Source organism: Lepidothrix coronata, unplaced genomic scaffold, assembly GCF_001604755.1.
Source record: "Lepidothrix coronata isolate B3197 unplaced genomic scaffold, Lepidothrix_coronata-1.0 Scaffold262, whole genome shotgun sequence".
Lineage (NCBI taxonomy): Eukaryota > Metazoa > Chordata > Aves > Passeriformes > Pipridae > Lepidothrix > Lepidothrix coronata.
The window spans coordinates 129,006-149,164 of NW_016690442.1; the positions used below are offsets into that span (position 1 = coordinate 129,006).

The 20,159-nt window shown below is 55.0% G+C and overlaps 2 protein-coding genes across 2 annotated transcripts; both read right to left on the minus strand.

The window, feature by feature from the left end:
* Nucleotides 1-343: 343 nt before the first annotated feature.
* On the minus strand, nt 344-8,755 carry RPS6KL1 (ribosomal protein S6 kinase like 1). Its single transcript, XM_017835656.1, has 10 exons — nt 8,518-8,755; nt 8,080-8,204; nt 7,161-7,253; nt 6,281-6,328; nt 5,382-5,514; nt 3,205-4,074; nt 2,308-2,397; nt 2,058-2,140; nt 1,670-1,765; nt 344-1,550 (listed from the first exon to the last, which is right to left on the minus strand). Exons 1-10 carry the CDS (start codon nt 8,753-8,755, stop codon nt 1,440-1,442), a joined length of 1,887 nt encoding a protein of 628 aa, XP_017691145.1. The 3' UTR covers nt 344-1,439.
* Nucleotides 8,756-13,984: 5,229 nt separating this feature from the next.
* On the minus strand, nt 13,985-20,093 carry PGF (placental growth factor). Its single transcript, XM_017835676.1, has 7 exons — nt 20,028-20,093; nt 19,817-19,856; nt 18,972-19,168; nt 17,445-17,521; nt 15,716-15,745; nt 15,564-15,626; nt 13,985-14,835 (listed from the first exon to the last, which is right to left on the minus strand). Exons 1-7 carry the CDS (start codon nt 20,091-20,093, stop codon nt 14,814-14,816), a joined length of 495 nt encoding a protein of 164 aa, XP_017691165.1. The 3' UTR covers nt 13,985-14,813.
* Between the last annotated feature and the right edge of the window lie 66 nt (nt 20,094-20,159).

The window sequence follows — 20,159 nt, forward strand, 5'->3', positions numbered from 1 at the left end:
CCCTGCTTAGTCCTCCCATTTTGTCATAGCCTTTAAGGTGTCCCTACCTTTGCTGGTGCAGATGAGTTTCTCCCAGACTCTGCTTCCCTCTGGTGGACAAGCATTCCTGCTGCTTCCCAAGAGCCAGGCTCAGTCAGCAAGGTGTTATTGCTGATGGCAAGCAGGAGCTGGAACCAGCTAGCCACAGAGAAGTTTCACTGGTGCCAGTAATTCCTTACTATCCGAGATAAGTGTACAGTGTGAGGGAGTGCTGGGAGAGGAGGGCCAGAACTACACTGCTGCCATTGCAAGCTTGTCCTTCAGCCTTTGAGTGGCTTTGAGTTGCACAACTGAGCACGGCAGCCTCTGCTTTGGGCTGTTAGCAGACACCGGTGTTCACGCTACTTTTTGTTCCATCCTGAATGTGTGTACACTTGGCCTCCTTCCATCTGTGCTGGCTTTCAGAGCTCACCTCTTTAAGCCCTCACTGTCTGGTCTACCAGGGATGACTGCTCAAAGCACAGCAATGAGGAGGGCTGGGCTGCTGTCCTGCCAGCTGGAAGAAGCACCAGGCACGGGAGGCTGGAGCCACAACAGGTAATGATGACAAAAATCAAGGCTGGAAGAAAACACAGGCACTCTGCATTTCTCCCAAATCTAAGCTGCAGCCCCCTGGCTGTGCAAACCTGAGAGGCTGTGAGGCAAGCGGGACACAAGGGGAGATGGCCAGGCACTTGGTGCCAGCTTCTGGATTTTGGCTGCATGGTGCTGATGGCCAGGGGACGACACCAACCCGGTGCTCACAGGCAGGTTTGAGAAACAGATTTGGGGCTCTCCCTTGCTCAGCATGCTTGGCCTAGGCCTGGCTCGTTCAGCTCAGAAACAAAAGAACATTTCTTCAAGCAATAATGAGTGGTTTATTTTTTCAGAGGGTGAGGGGGAGAAGAGCAGAGGGTTCCCTCCCATCTCACTCCTGCAGCAGGCATTACCCACACACACAGACATGCAGTAAGGGATGGGCAGAGAGCTTGGGCTCCAGCCAGCAGTACCCAGGGGGGCTGCATTTGAAAGCCACAAAAAGTAACAGAGCAGGAAGGTCACTGTGGTAGCAGCAGAGATAAAAAATGAGGAGTTCCAGGGTGTGGTGCTAAGCTGAGCAAGGGATGCCCCAGAAGGGGCACATGGCCTCTCCCTGGAGGTGAGCAGCTGGGCTCCCTTTCCCACTAGGGAGGACCTGGATGAAAAGACAGCCTGGCCCAGCCTGCAGCCTCCTCTTTGGAGATGCCAACAAACAAGCAGAGACAGGCCATGTAAGGCTGCAAAACTTCATGTGTACCCCAGCCCAGGGCAGCCCTTGAGGCAAACTTTCCCCAGCAGGCAGAGCTGCCAGTGCCACCTGGGGTCACAAGTGCCAGGGACAGAGGCTCGGTGCCCAGCTCCCTAAGGGAAGCACAGCCTGCCTAGCCCACCAGCTTGTTCCAGGGGACAGTGCTGAAGAAGGAGTGGGACTTCAGCTTGGCCATGCCACCTCCTCCGGAGCCCAAGCGCTGCTTTGGATTGTACTGCAGGAGCTGCAGAGAAAGGGGATGGGACAGCAGGAGAGGTAGATGGGAACACTGGAAAAGCAATCCAGTCTGCCTTTCCCCAGCCTCTAGCCCTGTCCTCCCTCCCATCCACCGAAGTCCCTCACCTCGGTGAGCAGCGATGTAGCAGCCAGGCTGAGCCCCTGTGGCAGATGTAGCTGGGTGTGAGGCTGAATTCCCGCCGGATGGTTTTGTGAGAGTGGCTGCAGGAAGCAGAGGGTGATGGTAAGCAGAGGCACAGAGGAGCACAGGAGCACCTCGCTGAGCCTTCATTGCTACACAACCCAGCCCTACACAGCAGGATTTAAAACCCAGGGCCTTTTACACCCAGAGACCATGCACAGGCACTAGGAATCACTTGTCCAAAGCGACCTGGCAAATCACTGAGGTGCCAGCAGGACAAGGCAGCCTTCCAGCCCCTGCACAGCAGGAAGCCCTTGTGCTACAGTGTCACCTCCTCCTCCCCCACCCTCCTTGCACAGCTCAGCCTCTTACCACTCCTGTCAGCAACTCATACAAGAGCGAGCCAAAGCTCCAATAGTCAGCTGCTTCAGTGGGCTCCATGATCCCCCCAACTTCTGCAGAAAAAGCCAGAGAGAGGTTAATGGGGGAGGCAGGGAGCACAAATGCTGGGCACATCTCGCACATACTATGCTGGGCACATCTCGCTGCCTGCAGAAGATCCCTCACCCCAGTTGGTGGCACTGGGCAGAGGACAGGACAAGGCAGGGCTTACATCCCTTACCTGGAGCACTGTACAGCTCTTCTCGTGCCTGGCTGCAGTACTGGGGCTCCACCTCTGTCCACTGGCCAAAGAAGGTGAGACGGACATGACCTGCAGAGCAGCACCGGAGCCGAAAGCAGGGAGATTAGGACAAGACTAGGGACTTTGTTTGGAGCACTAAGCCAAGCCATATCCCCACAATGGGAACAGCCAGGGTACTGGGCCCCTGTCATGCTCTGAACACAGAGGCACTGTGCATCCCCTGGCATCACACACACCCCCAGCCTTCCAGTGCTTGCCTGGGATATGCAGCACTTGGAGCTGGAGAGACTGGCTAGGTGGGCTCCAAGCTAACAGACCTCAGTGCAGGCTGTGGTGAGGAAAGAAGGGGTTTTTTGGGGGATGAGGGGGAAGGTTAGCTTTCCTCTTGCAAAACTCTCTGCATTTTTCTTAAGCAATTAGTAGATCTCCAGATGTTTGCCCCAGATGTTGCCAGCTGAGCAGTGACTTGGACTCAGAGCGGTACCCATAGCACAAAAGGATGGGAAGGCTCCAGAACACCTCACCAGGCAGTAACTAGGAGGAGAAAACTGCAGTCCCATTAACCTCAGCTGGTCTCAGCTTTCCCATGCTGGGATTTCCCAAGCAGCCAGCCCCCATGTGGGAGCAGGGGCAATGCATTCCTGCAGCTATAGCCCCTGATTCTCCTCCTGCAGAGCCAAATCTTGTACTAACCACTTGGAAAACCCGAGATCACACTTCCAACTTCAGGAACATTCAAACCTCTCCAAACTCCCATCCTCCTCCAAAGGAAACTCAAGAAAAGTCCATGTTTCCTGGAAATGGGGCAAGCAGCAGTCTCCCAGCTGAGAGACCAACCTTGTCCTCCTCGGAGCAGCAGCATGGGGCACTACCTACCAGCTGCATCAAGCAGCAGGTTCCTGGGGTTGAGGTCCCGGCACAATACACCCTGTTGATGAAGTCCCTCTAAGGCCAGGAGGATTTCTGCTGCCCACAGCTGCACCTGCTCCTCCTTCACAGCCCATGCTCTCTGGTTCTGCCTGTGGGAAGCCAAAGCCCTGCATGGTCCTGATGGTTGCTGCTTGCTGAGCTGGCCACAGGTCAAGCTTGCTTCTCGTGAGGGCTCCCACGCTGCTGGGTCAGGCCCACAGGGCTTGCCAGAGCTGGACGGGGCAACTCGTGCAGGAAGCTGCCTCTGACCCAAGATCAGGAGAGGCTGAGCCCAGGAGACCTCAGACACTTTCTGAGACAGTGGTTCCCCTGCCCCTGGCTGGCCCCTTCTTTTTGATCCAGGGGCAAGGGCCTGAGGAAGCCTGGAGTCTTGTTGGGAGGCTGTTCTCTCCGATACGCAGCCTGTGCTGCTGGTTAGATCATCCCAGAGGTAGACAACCAGGCCCTGGCCAGTGAGGTGGCCAGGGCATTTGGCTGATGCTGCTGGAAAATAGTCCACGACACCAGACACAGTCATGCTTGGATCCTGTCCTCCAGGTGCTGCCCTCATGCTGCTGGCAGGAGCCAGGAGAAGCTGGCGGTGGTTTCCTGAGCTGGGGTCTGTGGGCCCAAGGGACTGCTCCTGAGGGAGTGAAGCATCAGTGTTTTGGTGGGTCACAGAGCCTGGGAGGCCACTGCCTAACCAAGCTTGGCTGCTACCCTGGGAGCTTCCCACACCATCCTCTCTGCCACGGTCCCTCAGGGCTTGAATGGTGTTTGAATCAGAGTCCTCCTGGACGCAGTACTTGGAGCGGAGGTGAGACCACAGTGTCTCCCCTGGAAATCACAAAGAAGAACAAATGATGAGGAACAAAGTATCCCTGGTTCTCCCACCGTGGACACAGCCCATTCAAGCACAGGCCAAGGCCCACATACTGAGGATGTGACTGAGTATCATTAATCTCCCCTGCAGCAAAGCTCAAGTCCATGCAGAATATGCCCTAGCCCTACAAGCACACCATGCTCAACACCACACCTCCCCCAAGGACCTAGCACATCAAAGTCTCTTCCTTTAGCAGCCCTGCTCCCCATTCTGCACAGCCTCCTCGATCCCAGCTCTGCCACTTCCATGTCACAGAGCAGCCACATCTCCATGGATGCCCCTGATCCCACTGCCATCCCCACTTTCCCCTGAAATCCTTTCCTTCCTGTGTGACAGAGATGCCAGAGTTCCTGCAGCATGTCCCAGACCCCGTGGGTCAGCAATGAGCCAGAGCAGTGAGCCCTGGAGCCCACAGCATCCTGCCAGGGCTTCCCAGCCTCACTACATTCAGTGCTGGCTGCTTTCTGCCAATTCATCCTACAGCAAAGCACGAGTTGTTGAGGCTCCAACACACATCAGCCTCCGCTTGTCATTGCTGGACTCCAGCTGCTCTCCCCTACACATCCATTCAACCTGTAGAGAGTAAAGAAGTTCCTTGGGACAAGCCTCCACCAGGATCTGAGACAAATCTCAAATATGCCTCCTTGTTGTACCCAAACCCCAATGTGCTCCCCGATCTTTATGTCCAATTTTCCATCTCCTCTCTTTGGTCTGATCTCACAATCCAGTGTGATCTCTTCTTTTGTAACCAAAAAAATGTTTTATAAAGGTCCTGTCAAAAGATTGTTTTGTTCTAAAACATCCAGGTGAACTACCTCACTTTGTTCTCCTTCTCCATCACTTTCCTGTCATGCTCAGACAATGCCAGTAAATGAAGAGTTTTTTCTTTTAAAGATGCTGGATGACATCAACTTCTTTACCTAAAGGCATTCCTTCCCATGAGACAAGGTGGCTAGTTTCCATATAACATCCCCCAACACACAACCTCTTTCTCCTTGTAGGTCTCCACAAGCCCATTTCTAGGTTACATGCCCAGTCAGTTCTTATCAAATCTCCAGAATTCCTACTACATGTGAGCAGCTCCGTCCACAGAGTCTTCAAGCCCTGGTACCCACCACCCTCCTATGAAGGAGACTTGCACTGTCACTATAAAAATTAATTCCAAAACAGTAGGAGAAACGTATTTGGGATTTTAAAGAAAGGGAGGTTAGGGATAAACCAAGATGCTTCACAGACAGGAGGCAAGGCTGTCTCCACTCACCCTGCACGTGCTCCAGGTGGAGGAAGATGGAGTCCTCACTCACATAGTAGCACAACAGCTTGACCATGAAGGGGACCCCATGAGGGATGATGGTCTGTCGTTCACGGGTCTCAACATGGGATTTGGGGAGGCTCTGAGGAGGTACAGGCAAATGTGTGTTACAGCACAGGGACTTGGACTCCCTGCTACCTAGCACGTGGCAGGGCTGGAGGCCAGCCAGAAGGTAGCGTGCCGTCTTCCAAGCCCCATGGCTGCTTGACTGTGTCACTTGCAATGGAACTCCCCATGTGTGGAAATGCGCAGCTCTTGCGGAGAGGTCTGTCCATCCCCAGCACTCAGCTGTGATAAGGCAGCCCTCTGCAAAGCTCTGCCAAGGCACAGCACTCCCCACCTGTACTGTGGGATCCAGAGGGCACTGCTGGTCCAGAGCAGTGACCACCCCACAACCACCCCTGCTCCCTTCAGGCAGGAACCTGCTATGCCAGCCCTTTCTCCTCTTCCCCTGGAACTGATGGTTCTCCCTGTCATGCCAGATCCTCCTGGTCCAATTATTGAAATACTTTATTGTTAGTTCCAAGGGGACTGGAAAATACTCTAGAATTTGCATTGAGCACATCTCACCCAAAACTTGTTTCAGGGGTTGACCAGATTAACAGGGGCATAAGTCTTGGCTTGAAGCATTACAAAGCAGAGAAACAGATGACCAAGGAGAACCACTTCCCTTCTGATCACAAAGGATGGCTGAGGCAGCCAGAAGAAGCTTTGTGAACCATGAACTTCCTCCAACACCTCTGAGAGCTGCTATTTTTTGGTCCTTTCACCTGCCCCAGCCACCTGCTTGAACAAGGAGGCCCTGGCATGACAGGGAGAAACAGGCAGATGAAACTGAAAACACTCACCTTAAGTATAAAGGTCCCACCAGTGGCTGGATCCTGGACGATCTGCACCTGGAAGCAGTATTCACAGTACCTGTCAGAAGCAATCACTGCTTCCACCCCAACACACAGCCTACAGGAATGACCCAACAGACTTAATTCTGGAACTTAAAAAACTACCACCCAACTAGAGGAGTTTGGTGGGGCTCAAACCTCTACTCTTGAAAGACAAAATGAAAGTTATTAGCAAGGAGATAGCCATGCAGATAGGAAGAAGAGAGTTAATTAAACCCAAGAGGTGACTCCCATGCCATTTTTCCTTCCTTCACACCAAAGGGTTTCACAGTGCTCCTTCCAGGAGCTCTTTGGAGTGCACTGGGCTCAAACCTGGGCCTCAGCATGACAGGAAGACCACATCAGTCCGGACAAACTGAGATGTGGGAGCAGCAGTGGAGAGCAATGTGTAGTGTGTGTATGGGGTCAGTAAGCCTGGCATCTTCGTTCCGAGATCACAAACTAGTAACTAGTTTATTCATCCAGATAGCTCATCTTCTGCTGAAGTCCAGACTACCCACAGGAATCTACCACTGCGACAGCTATCATCAACCATGATTCCATGTGTGGGAAAGAACTGGACGTATCAACCTCCTTGTAAAATAACCTGGGAGCTCTGGTAAGCAAAAATAATGGGGACATGAACAGATTTCACAATTAACTCCTAATAGGTCTTCAATCCAGTCCTGTGAATTATTCTTGGTGGGAATGGTGTGGATGGATAACCCCACATTCCCTGGTGGGTGTGCTAGGGGCTAGCACCCCCATCCCAGCTGCTAGGACCCTCCAGTTTACACTCCCTTTGGTCCAGCCGCAGCCTCACCCTCCCAGTTCCACACCAAGTCATTACCTTATCAATCACTCCCACAACCTTACACCGTCTCAGGTTCTCCACTGCTGAGCTCAGCGTCCTGATGGGCCGGAAGCGCAGGCTGCTATAGCCCTGCAAGGCAGTGAGAGAAGAGGATGAAGGACTTAAGAGATGCTACTGTCCATGACATGGGGTGGGAGAAGTCCCAGCATTTTCCAGAGGAGGCAGCAATACTGCCTACCTGGTCAACATTCAGAGACAACACTCCAAATGAATGAATTATGGCTGTGATTCATTCCTAACATCAGCTGAACCATTTTCTTGGCCAGTCCCTGGATTTCTGAACTTTTCAGGGAAAGCTTGTACCTGCAGCAGAGGTAAAATCACTTCAAAATTTATAGCTAGACCTGAACTGCTTCATCACTAAAGGGATCTATATAAAAGGTAGTTGTATTTCTCCCCTCATCCTTCTTACCAAGCCCCAACCTTGCCCTGCCTCACTCCCTTCTCCCTTCTTTAACTACCTCCTCCTCGCAATTCAGCAAGCAGCCATTGGTTTCCATAAAGATGGGAACAATGACAGGGAAGATAACATTTTTAACACCTGACAAGGTGGTTACCTGCAGTGGCTTCAGACTCCCCAAAAATGGCCATATTCACTATGGTGACAGCAAGCTAAGCGTACACATTTTCAGGGAGGGGTTCTGGAAACATCCCAGGAAAGCTGGGCCCATGTCAGCTCCTTGATCCAGGCAGGGAAAAAAGCTGCCAGCTCCCACACAGCCACTGGCATGCCAGGACACTTTGAAGCTTGATGTGTATGCCATTTTCTCTACACCATCATACTGTGGCATGTGGCAGAGGCTCACTGGGGCTGCTCTATCTGTGTCCCCCACGGTTTCCCAGTGATGCAGCTTTGCTGCCATCCCACCCATGCTGCCCCACATGAGCCCCTCACCGTGGCAGTGGTGTTGCCACCCCCTGCAGCCCGCTGGAGGTGGCAGTTGAAGATTTCCTCGGCACGCCTCAGGTACTGTGTGATCTTCCGCTTCACGGCCTCCCGACGCTCCTTATTGGGGTCAACTGTGGTTGGTGCAAAAAGTGGCTGTGAGGGGCCTGCCACGCTCCCCTGGTGCCCTGGCCACAGTCCCCAGGGAGATGCCCCAGTCCCCTCACCCTTCTCCCAGAAGGGATGCACTCCCTGGCTGCACTCCCCGGACAGATGCCCCAGTGCCCTCATCACAGTCCCTAGAGGGACGTCCCGGTCCCCCTTGTCATCCTCCCTGGAGGGATACCCTGACCCCCTCACTGCACTCCCCAGATGGATGCCCTGGTCCCCTGGCTGGTGTCCCCGGAGGGCTGCCCCGGTGCCCCGTTCCCGGGAGGCCGCACACACCCTGCACGCCGCGGAGCAGCACGTCCACGCCGTTCTGGTAGTGGTTGAAGGCCTCCTCGTAGTCCTCGCTGACGTCCCGCTCCAGCGCCAGCCGCAGCTGCCGCGCCGCCTCCACCAGGTAGTCCCGCCGCCCGCCGCCCTCGGGGCCCGCCGGGCTGACGCGGCTCCGCAGCTGCCCCAGGTACACGCGGGCCTGCGCCAGCGCCCGGGAGCAGGGCTCGGCCTCCGCCCGGCTCATGGCCCCGCGCCGCCGCCCTGCGCCGCGGGAGAGCGGGAGGGGGGCGCGGGCTCAGCCGAGGAGCGATGGCCCCTTCGTCCGGCACCACCCGGCGCCGCTCACCAGCACGGCCCCCCCGGCCCGCTCCCCGCCGCCCCCCGCGGTCCCGCACCTGGGCAGCGTGGCCGCCAAGCATCCCGGCACCGCGGGAGGGGCGGGAGGGGCGCGGCGGGAAGGGCCGGCGCTGATTGGCTGAGGATGAGATCATCATCATCATCATCATCATCATCGCCCCTCCGGCAGGGTCTGTGCCCGGGTTTCCCCACCGGGGTCCCGCCCCTGCCCGAGGCAGGCGCTCCATCGCTCCGTTAACGTGCGGTGAGCGCCGTCGCTCTGCTTGCTTTATTGTCATCGTTATTCACCATTAATTGCCCTTAATTAACCAAGCTCCTGTTCGTTAAGTGCAGTCTTTGCCGCTGCCTTTCCTTCCTCCCATAACGCTTAATTAGCCGTGTTTTAATTAGCCTTTGCCTCTGCCGGCCCCCGAAGGGTGCACCCACTCCAGCAGCCCCCCCCGCTGCCCCAGTTAAGGTGCTGGGTGTGTTGCCACTTCATCACGGTCAGGCCAGGGCACCCTTGGCTCTTCCCGATTTCATCTTTCACGTGGGTGCTCTTGCCCCTGACACCGGGCTCTCAGCTGGCCCTTCTACCAGTTCTTGTAGACTCACTGAGTTTTACAAACTTATTTCAAATGTACAGAACAGGGAACATCAGCACAAATGCATTAAGGTACAGCAAAGTGACATCATAGTCGAGATTCCAGCTGGTGGTTAGTACCACTTAGTATGTAGAAAATAGCAGTCTCTGTCTTAGCCTAGAAACATGTATTCCTGCCCTCCTGGCTTCGCTTTTTTTTGGAAGGCCAGAAAGGCCTTGCAGGCCCCAATAGATCAATACAGTTATTAGCGAAGGAGATTTGCTGAACCAGGAGTGCTAAATTAGTTACTGCTCAGGCCAACTGGTTTGCTGTGTCTGTTGGATTATTGGTCCCAGTTTGACTAACCACCTTTCCAGAGGGGTGACAGGGGACCTGCAAAGGGAGGAGGGCTGGAATTAAATCCCAGGGATATCCTAAGAAAAACTATACTAAGATTTGTTGGGAAAAGAAAAACTATACTAAGATTTGTTGCATCTTTGTCCATCCCTTGCTAACCTATCAGCATGTCCCATTCCAACAGGAAGTGATTCTAAAAAGAGAGTTTCATTTTGACAGGAGCTGGCCTTGTGCTGTGCCATCACAGCCTCACCAGCCTGGTCGGTCCCTGTGTTCAGCTGCTGCTGGAGCCAGTACTTGCTGTGGGGCTACCCTGTGGTTGCTTCATACCCTGTGCACACTGATGGCAGGGGGTCTCCCTGGCTCAGCACCCCCAGGCAACTCTTTCACACAGCCCAGTCGGTTAACAACAGAACAGAAAAGCAACCAAACTCTCTCTAACGAAGACCATTTCTTTGGGAGTATGAAAGTATTAACTGTGACTCAGAGGGCAGGTCTGGGAGGACAAAAAGGGGTCTGCTTTGTGAGGCAACCAGGTGCCCAGACATCATTGGCTTGCTTGGTTCTTTGATTTCTCCTCAAAACATTTCCAGGTTCCTTTTCCCCACCAAACCCTACATCACAGAAATAATTTTTTTTTGCCCAGTCTTCTTATATCTCCCAGTCTCTGGGGCCTTTTAATTCCCACTAGAGCCTGGGGTCTTCTCCTTCAAACTCAAGAGAAAGTCCGAGCAGGAAACAAGTGAGGTGGGGCCCTGGATGAGAGCAGGGGTGCTGCTGGCACAGCTCACCTGCCTGACTTCAGCAGATCTATGTGGGCCTGGAGAGGACAGAGAGCACAGGTAAATTACAAAATCCAGCGCAATGTATCTGTAGAGGGGTGTGGATATTGAGGTGATGGTGGTACAGAGATATGTGAAGAGGAATTGCTAGGAGGGGAACAAAACTGTTGAGTTCATCATCAAACACCTCTGAAGCAGCCAGAAGAGCGTGAGCCAAAGGCATCAGCAAGAAGTGCCCCAAGGACTGGCCTGCAAGGAAGAGCCTTGCAAGAGAAGACACATACCAGCTGCCCTTACCTGTGGGCTTCCAGGTTCCCGTGTCAGTGCTGTACAGAAGATGTTAAATTTGGGGGCTTACTTTTAGATTAACCTGTTGAAGAGTTTGTGGCCCTTGTTGGGAAGTGGGAACTTCCAAAACAAAACTAGCACAGACAAATAACAGGGAGCGAAGTGAGAGCTGCCTTTTTTCTTACAGCCTAAAATAGATGCATGAGAGTTGGCAAAAGCTTAAAACATGCTGAGACTGCAAACATCACTGACTGCAGAGGCAGAAGGATTATACCCAACTTTGTTCAGATGCAAATCTTGTAAGTCAAAAGTGAGAGGTTAAGACCTCAGTGAATCTTTATTCGCATGGAGACATGAGACATCTGCATTGGCATGTGCCGGGAGAAGCTGCAGGGAGGCAGCACTTCAGTGGCCTCCTAAGACTGGGGAGGCTGGAGGTAACCGGATAAGCTTTAATGTCAGGGCTTCATCAGCTATGACACTATGTCTCTGGGCCGATCTCCACATCACCTTTACAGGTACTTCCCCAAAAATATGTAATATTTTGTTCCTGATGCATAAGCCTGGTTTATGTTTTGTCTCCCCCATAACTCTTCTAAACCATTTTACTGCACTTCTGACTCCTAAAGCCTTATTAAACAAACCTTCGCTCTATAAGGCTAGGAGACACAGGGAGCCCAGGGATGCTGATAACACAGTGTGTGCTGCTCCTGTGAGACAGCTGCCTGTCTGCAAGGCTTACACAGGCAGGGGAAGGATGGAGAATTTGGGAGAACCAGGGCTGGGGCATGTTTTACACCTGGCCATGGGGGACCCTGCTGGCTTTGGTGCTGAGGTCTGTCATGGTCCCTTTACAATGGCACCAGTCTGCTCCTACAGCCCGGCTCTACAGCACCTGGGGGACATGAGGTTCTGTAGATGTAGCTGACCTTGTCAGGGTGCTCAGGTAACACATCTGCTGTGGCCAAGGAGGGCTGCCAGGAGCTAGTGGTGGAAGCCTCTAAAAAAGGCACAACTGGGAGCAAATAGAGTGGGGACCAGGAGAGAGTGGTTGGTCTCCTTGAGAGGAAACATGAGTGGTGGACACAAGCCCTGAGGCCAGGAGCCCTGCTCTTCCCCTTGGGGCAGCAGCCCCCCACCTTGATCCTCATACCACCAGTGGGTGTGATGTCCTGCTGGAAGTCCCTGCCCCCTCGGGATGAGGGGAGTGGCAGGACTCCCCTCTGGCAGGGACAGGGAAGGGAGCTGGTGTTTCCCTGAGTATGTGATGCCTGCAGCAGCCACAGGAACTCCAGGGAGGTGCTAGGACTCATTTGGTTCCCGTTACCTCCCCAGAGTTAGAGGGAGGCTGGACGATGCAGCTCCCAAACCTCCTGTGTAAGTGATGCCTTCCCCTGCTCCCTGCCCTTGTTGCTGTTTCAGTGGGACAGCCACATCCATCCCAGGAACCTGTGTCCTTGTTGTCCAAGACCCCATGACACCGGAGGAACAAGGGACAAGGTCACACAGAGCACCCAGGTGGTTCAGGTGATGGAGGGGGAGAAGCAACACAGGGTAGCCATGCAAGGCAGGCTCCTGGCCCTACCAACTCTGATGGGCAGAGCTGCCTGGAATACCTCAGTGCAGGGCAGCAGTCAAAGAGGTGACACCAGACATCAGGAACTGCTTGGAGAAGCTGCTGGCCATGAGTGTGTTTGAATTTGTTTGGGTTTTTTAATAATCACTTTTGATAAATTTATTTTTATTAATTAACATACTTGGATTTATCTAACTTCCTTTTTAAAAGTTTAATAGTACTGAGGTGAAACTTTAATGTTAAAAACAATATAGAAACCATCATGTACATTCTCAAGTGCTGCTTGTGGTTCTCCTTGGCCTTAGAGAGCAACCAGCCAGGCTGAAATGGCACACAGGGATGGGGAGAGCCTGCATGGACCAGTACAGGCCTCCAGAGCTAGGGTGCCATGTGGCCCACGCATACCCTGAGTAATGTGGGAAGGGAAGCAACAAGTCCCCCTCATCCACAAGGTAGTGAAGGAGGAACTTCATGGATCATTTTTGAAGCAGAGCCTATGTAGGCTGTGCTCCAGGACACTGTGGATACCAGAATTGGAAATGGGATCCAAAGGGGATCCAGCAAGCTCCTGAAGGATATGCCCAGCTGCAACTCACCCAGTCCATGCCATGCTACATGGTGGCAGCATGGAGGTTCACATCTCCTCAACACCCACCACCAGCTTTCCCTGACTGGGATTTGCCCTGTCCCCATGTCCTTGTGCCAGCCCCAGGCAGCACAAGCATTACAGCTCAGAGCAAGCCTGCCCCTGCAACATGCAGCCATGTCAGATGTGGGAAGGAGCTGCCTTGGACCCCAACTTCTGCTCTGCTAGGCTCCGCTCTTGCTCCTCAGAGCAGGATAAACAGCAGGTCCCATCATTTGAGGGTAATCTTGAAGCATTTGCAGATCTTGCCCTCCAGTCTTTTGCTTGAAGCTTTCAAGAATGACCCTTGATTTGTTTTAACCCAGTGCCAGGGGTGCCCCACAAACATGCTGGTACCCAAGCCACCCTTAGGGTTTCCAGCTATATGCACTGCTTCAGGATATGGCTTGCACAGGTCAGTATGCGATGCATTTGGCAGGCAGCCCCTGCAGCAGGGGCAGGAGGGAAGACAGGAAGAGCCCCAGGAATACTGCTCAAAGCATGGAAAGCCAGGGGCTGTGATTTCCCCACCAGACCTGGGCACAGGGCTGGCTGAGTGGGGAAAGTAGAAAATAGCAGCACCCGCAGCCACCTCAATGAGGGCCACCAGCTCCCTGTACACTCAGGGTATTCCCAGTAAGATATGGGGGCCCCAGCCCAGCCTGCCCCCCCATGTCAGGTAAATGAGCCTTGGTGGAGTGTTTCCTGAGTGGGAAAGCCCATGGGCAGCCTGTCCCACACTGCCCTAAATCTTGTATCAGCCCTGCCAGGGAGGACAGAACAGCGAGCCAGACATTTGGACGGGGTGGGGGAAACAGGATGGTAAATAGGAAGAGGTACCAGTCTCACATCGTAGTATAGAGGAGAACGGCAGTTCCCCCAGAGGTCTCCCAGTACCCAGCTGAATTCCAGCACGTGGGTAGCATCCCAACATGTGCAGCAACTTGGTCCTGACCTGCTGGTTGCCCATCTCCAGCATTAAACCAAGGGCAGTCCCTTGGGTGCTGAAAGATTGGTGCTGAGGACAAGCCCTGGATCACTGCAGGACTGCCCTCCTCCAGCCTGGATGGGTGCCCACGGGGAAGCATCCTGCCTGCAGTTACTGGAAAGCAGATAGGAGCGCTCACACTGCCAGCTCTCACTTCTCACCACCAGCTTTTATTGAGCAGGGCAAGGCTGGGATGTGGCTGCAAGCAAGGAGCCCAGTTCCCTCCCATTCTCCACCAGAACAGCTTCACAAGCAAGCTCCCTGGCACCCTCCTGGGCTGTCCCGTGCCAAGGCTGAGACAGATACAACCCTGCAGCCTTGCCTGCCCCAGGTTTTCTTCCTCCCCAGCTGCAGAGCACTGACAGGACAGAGAAGTTTTGCAGCCCTGTGAGCCATCTCTGCTTGCTTCCACATCATGCTGTCCTCCCCAGCCAGTTCCAGCAGCACATCCACCAGCTCTGCTCCTCGCTGTCCCCAGGATGCCCTTGAACACCAACACACGGCTTGAGCTCCTCATCTTCAGCCCCAGACCTGGTCATGGGTCCTTTTGTCCTGCTGCCAACAGGGCAGATGGGGCAAGGGAGTCCTTGGTTCCAGGCTGTATTCCCGCCAAGGTCAGGCAAGAGTCCAGTCAGCTCTTCCCTGACAGAGTTCTGCTGCCCAGTGCAGCTTGGAGGGACATGATTCCACAAGTCTCCCATGCCAGGGGGAAATGCAACTGGCTCAAATCCAGGCAGCAAGATCGAGGCTGGGGGCAGAGCAGAGGCTACCTGCGTGGTGTGCCACATCTGCAAAGAGAGCATGGCATGGGGTGAACACTGCCAGAAATGGAGGGACACTTGGACCCCCAGGCCCTGCCCTGGATTCCCCTTCTCTGTGCCTGGCCTCTCTGACACCAAACTGCAGGGGTAGGGACTGCAGGCAGCCTCTTCATGGGGAGGAATGAGGGCGATGGGGCTGGGGTTGGTTGAGCCCCTAACAGCAGGCTTCAGACAAAATGGGGAAATGCTAGAGGAAAGTGCCAGCCACAGGTGACATACCTCAGAAGTGCCCACAATGAGTCCAGTCTGTGCTGTCATAGCAAGAGGACTGAGAAAGTGAGCTAAAGGATGGAAAGGGTAGAATAACCCAAACAATGACCAGTCAAGGACAGCAGGAAAGACACAGCTTGGCAGCAACATGAGGCTGAAACTGGAAATTCATGGATTCAGGAAACCTAGTGTGGTCTATGATGGTGATAGAGCTAAGCACTCTCAAGTCAAACAGTCCATCCATCCCCACCCCATCCAGCTTTGAGCAGCTGAGCCTGGAGACTATGAAGCACCGATTGAGCCTTCAGTAAAAAACCTATCTCCCCACAGCTGCCCACTGTCCCCTCCTGCTTTCTTCTGTGTCTGCTCTGCACAAATCCCTCACTTCTCACAGTGTCAGTAAAGATCTAAATGTTTAAAGAAGATGCTCATCCCAAAGAAATTAACTCACAAGACAGCACCCATACCTGCCCCTGCTCACTTACAGTTCACAGTCTTTCCGTCCCTTCTTGTCTTGTCTTCTCTTACCTCGGCTCTTGGACCTTCTCCTTCAAAAGGAAAGTACCACAAGAGGGGCTGATGTGTGGGAGACGAGACCCACAACTTCAGCCAGTAATGTTCCCCCGATGTTACTTACCTTCCCAACCTCATCAGGTCCTGCCGGGGCCTGCAGAGTGGGAAAAAGACAGAGTGGAGTGGTTATTGGGCAGTGCTGCATGTTGAGCTGCAGGAGGTGGCTTATTGACATGCCCCAGTTCATAGCACAATCTACCTGTTATCATTTGTGCTTAAAACAGACCCAATATCACGTCTCTCCATTTTATCAACTCCTCACCCAGGAGCTAATTACAGTAGGCAGAGAGAAGGCAGAGACCGCAAAGGGGCTGGCCAGCTTTGGTGACTCCCCTGGGGATGTGACATTTTGCCAATGAGGTAAGTTAAGTCTCAGCTGCTCTCAGCAACAGCTTTCATAGCTCATAGTTAAACAAGATGCAACATCCTGAGTAACAGACATGTGGGATTTGCTGCAAAGTTTCAGTAGTGGTTCTCAGCCACAACACACTTGGCTTAAGCATTCCCTTTAGGGGTCAAGGCAAGGACATCTACCATGCCTGCACTACAGAAAGGAGCGATGTGCAGGTGTGGAAGAAGCTTAAGGAGAAGCCAAAAGCAGCTGCAGCAAGAAGTTTTCACAGATTCTAAGGCAGCCTACACAAGTGCTCATAGGAGATCCCCTGGGATCTCCTAGGTAGAAAAACCCTAGGTAGAAAAACCACAAAAAGCTTAGGAAATTCCCTGCATGGAAAATAGCTGGAAGTGAAGGGGGGGAAGTAACACATGTGCTTCTTCCCACTCTCCCTTCTGCATTCAGTGACAGACACTCTAGAGAGAGCATGGAGCTGGGTCTGCTCCAGTACATCTGCTCATAAAATTGCAGGGGAATACCAACTCGGGGATCCTCAGGCTCTTCTTCCAGGCAAGGATCGTGTCTAATGGCTGCCCAGCAGGACATTCATCCCCCAGTTTTTGCAATACTAAATCACCTTTGGATCATGGAGGGTGATTGCCAGGACTCTCCACGCAGACAATACTGGAGAGGCTCTGTGGCAGGGACCAGATGCGGGCAGCACCAGAGCTGCTCACTGCTCCCACAGCACTGCAGTCCCCAGGCAGAGGCCCCATCCTGCCCAAGCTTTCACCACTTCTGGGACACAGTGAGCACCTCAAGGGGTTGACTAGGTGCCAGGAGTATGTGGCAGGTGGGTGCCACATCCATTCCTGTGCTGGATATCCACGCCATGTTGGTGCTGCATGTTTCAAGCTTTCATTTGTTGGCTTGGATGTAGACCTCTGCTTCCCAGCTCTGTCTGGAGCAGCCTCCATTAAATGGAGGCCCAAGGCCCAGCTGTTGAGCTTTCTCTTTGGGCCATAGTCACACTCAAGCATGCCAAGCCATGGACTTCCCTCTGAGCCACCAGCCTGGACACACCAAACACCTGCCTCAGAGCCATTGGCCTTGCTCCACAGGCAGATCCTCTGGCCAGAGGAGCACAGGCATGCCAAGGCAGCTGCAGGGCTGGGGTGCACAGGCATGCCTCCTCACAGAGCCATGGTTGCCTCAGCCCTGCAGTCGGTGTGTGGTGCCTGACCTTGGGGCACAATGCCACACACTCTTGGCTGTGGGGAGCAGATGCAGAGGTGTGGTGCAGCCTGCAGCTGAACAAAGGCCATAAGGACCATCAAACCCTAGTGTGAACGGGTCTCAGCACAGACAGGGTGCCCCCAGCGCATTCCTGTCCCACATGCAGGGTGAGGTGGCAGGGTCACTCTTGCTGGAGGTGTAAAACAAGCCCAGGGGTCCCTACCTGCACTCGCACTGCTTGTGCTCAGTGAACGCCATCTCCACGTAGGGTGCCTCCCCATTTGGCTTTATCTTCAGGAGCTGAAAGAGGAGCAAAGGTTACTTCCCAGCCAGCAGCAGGAGGGGGCTGAAAGGGCTCCTGAGCCAGTGCCTTGCCACCCCAGGCTCCCAGGAAGACGCATGTCTAACCTGTTCCTCAGGACCTCCAACAACAGAGACTCCATCTCTACACGTAGGCAGCACCGGCCAGGTCCAGCTGCCCCAGCAGCTTGGGAGGCTCTGCTAGTGCCATTCCATGTCTTCAGAGCTTTAATTTAAGTCCCATAGTCTTGGGATTTCCCAGCCTTAGAAGATATTTTTCTGTGTCTGCCATTGTGGAAAGCTTTCCCATATTTGACCACTTTGCACATCTCCCTTCTCTGAAGGAAATATCCTCCATCGGCAGGTTTTCCAGACCATTCCCATTGCTGCTGCCTCCTCCCATTCCCTTTCCCACAGCACTGAGTGTGAACTGACTGGAGTCAGTATCACAGTGACTCTCCCATCCAGGAGTACAGGATTTGCCCTATCACGTGTCACTCCACAGCCCAGCCTGAAGTTCAGGATAGACATCCAGGGGCTTCACAGAGTATGTTCATTATCGATGTGATTCACACTAGCCCCTGCAGAAGTGTCTGGCATTGCCATCCTGTGCACAGCAGCAGGATCCTTCCCATGGAGGGAGACCTATGCTTGGGGAGCTGCCTCTTGTTCATGTCAGGTCCTTGCTCCACCTCAGCCAAGAGTTTTTGGAAACTCCCACCCTGACTTTCCCACCACACTTTCAAACCCTGAGGGACCAAAATCACTGATGATTTATTGCAGGCACACTCTTATCTGTCATCCATGGCAAAGCAGAGCTTTTCCCTGCTCCCTGCAGCATCAGCAGGTTGATCTCTGGCAGCACAGTGGAAGGGCTGCAGCGTGAGGACAGCTGCTGCCCAATGCCTGGGGAAGAGTCGACCTGCCCAGGATGTCCCATCCCACATCTCACAGCTCTCACAGTGGGGACTGAAAATGTGGCTGGCTCAGCCCTTCATGTTCACCACGCCCTCAGCGTGAAGGCATTCACTGTCAGCACCACCACAGGCATCATCTGATACAGGAGAGCCTCACTTCTCCCTGCGATTCAGGGGCAGCGCCCAATTTGTCCCAGCAGGCAGTCATGGGCAAGTGGAAGACACCCAACACCATCACAAGACAGGGAAGGTCTAGAAAGATGACAGCAATGAGCAAGATGGCCCACACAAAAAGGAGAGGGCAGGGAAGCAGAGAGTGAGGCCAGTACCACCAGGGGTGACACCTGGCCTCAGGGGTAAGCCCAAAGAGCCGGCAGAGGGACCCTCCTGGCTTGGCATGCATTTGAGCAGCTGTGAGCCCCCTCCCTTGTTAGCCATGCTGCTACGATGTCTGCAAGTTCACCCTCCCGGTGCTTGGTGAACAGCCCACTACCTCCGCGGAGCAGCCACGGCCCCGCAGGGGCAGCACGTACCTGCATGGTGACCGTGCTGGTCTCCACGGGGACGCAGCGGAGACCCTCGTCCCCACAACAGCCTCCACAGCGCTGCAGGGAGACGCAGGAGGGTCTGAAAATGTACTCCACCTCGTTGGGGAATTCGTTAGTGACGTCTACCAGCTGCTCCAGCGGCCGGCAGAAACTACGATTCCAGATCTCCCGAAAAGTCAGGACTGCAAGAGACCGGGACAGGGTCTATAAGGAAGCGTCCAGAGAGGCCGCCAGGGCAGGTGCAGCAGCCGCGGTGGGGTCCTACAGCCATCATGGGGCACAGGGATGCAGAGGACCCCCTTTGCGCAGTAAGTCCATCACTTATTGGTGCGGGGGGCTCGCACAGCCACCACAGCCACCCCGATGGGCTCTTTCTCCCTCTGCCCGCCAGCTCCGTCTCCTCCCCAAGCACTCTGCTCACTGGCGGCCCCCGCAGCGGCGGGGCTCCCCCGCTCTCCAGCCCTCCCTCGGGCAGAGAGTCGCCCCTTCGGGCTTCCCAGAGGGGAGAGCAGAAGGCAGCCGGAGCGGAGCGCTCCCACTCGGGACCCCGCACGCCGGCATCGGAGTGACGGCAAGCCAGAGACAGGGCTGCGCTCCGCTCCCGCCCGCGGCGGTGCCCGGTACCGCAAGCGCCCGGGACGGGCTGCGGGAAACAGCTGCGGGACCGAACCCCGGCACAGCTCCCCGCTGCCTCCCCGGGCGTCGCCGCGGGGCTCTGGAGGCAAAATACCCCAGAGAACACCGAGCGCCCCCCGGCCCGGCGCGCAGCCCTCCCAGGACTGCCGCCCCCTCCCAGCCGGGGCACCGGCGGCCGCCCACAGCCAACTCACCGGGTGACTCCGCGCTGGCGGTCCCCCGCTCCTCCGGGGCCTGCGGGGAGGGAAAGGCGGGCGCTTGCGGGGGGGTACGGGGCGACCCGCCGCCGCTCCCCCGCCCACCGCCGAGAGGAGCTACCCCGGCCGTCACGGCCACCCCGAGCAGCGGCACCGGGGGGACGGGGTTGCCCCCGCTCCGATCCCCCTCCCACCCCTCGGCTCTCACCGGGGCGGGCGGCGCCCCCAGCGTCCCGGCCACCAATAGCCGCAGGAAGGCGCCGAGCAGCCGCATCGCCGCTCCCGCCGCCACGGCACCGACTCAGCGCCGCCGCTCCCGCCCCGCCGCCCCCGGCATAGC

Excerpts from the sequence above, each read along its gene's own strand:
- RPS6KL1 (XM_017835656.1), bottom strand. The coding sequence starts at position 8,755 with ATGAGCCGGGCGGAGGCCGAGCCCTGCTCCCGGGCGCTGGCGCAGGCC. Across the intron at positions 6,329-7,160 it reads TTGTGGGAGTGATTGATAAG|GTGCAGATCGTCCAGGATCC; the intron begins GTAATGACTTGG and ends TACTGCTTCCAG. Across the intron at positions 1,551-1,669 it reads CTACATCGCTGCTCACCGAG|CTCCTGCAGTACAATCCAAA; the intron begins GTGAGGGACTTC and ends CTTTCTCTGCAG.
- PGF (XM_017835676.1), bottom strand. The coding sequence starts at position 20,093 with ATGCGGCTGCTCGGCGCCTTCCTGCGGCTATTGGTGGCCGGGACGCTG. Across the intron at positions 19,857-20,027 it reads TGGGGGCGCCGCCCGCCCCG|GCCCCGGAGGAGCGGGGGAC; the intron begins GTGAGAGCCGAG and ends CCCTCCCCGCAG. Across the intron at positions 19,169-19,816 it reads CGCCAGCGCGGAGTCACCCG|TCCTGACTTTTCGGGAGATC; the intron begins GTGAGTTGGCTG and ends GGTCTCTTGCAG.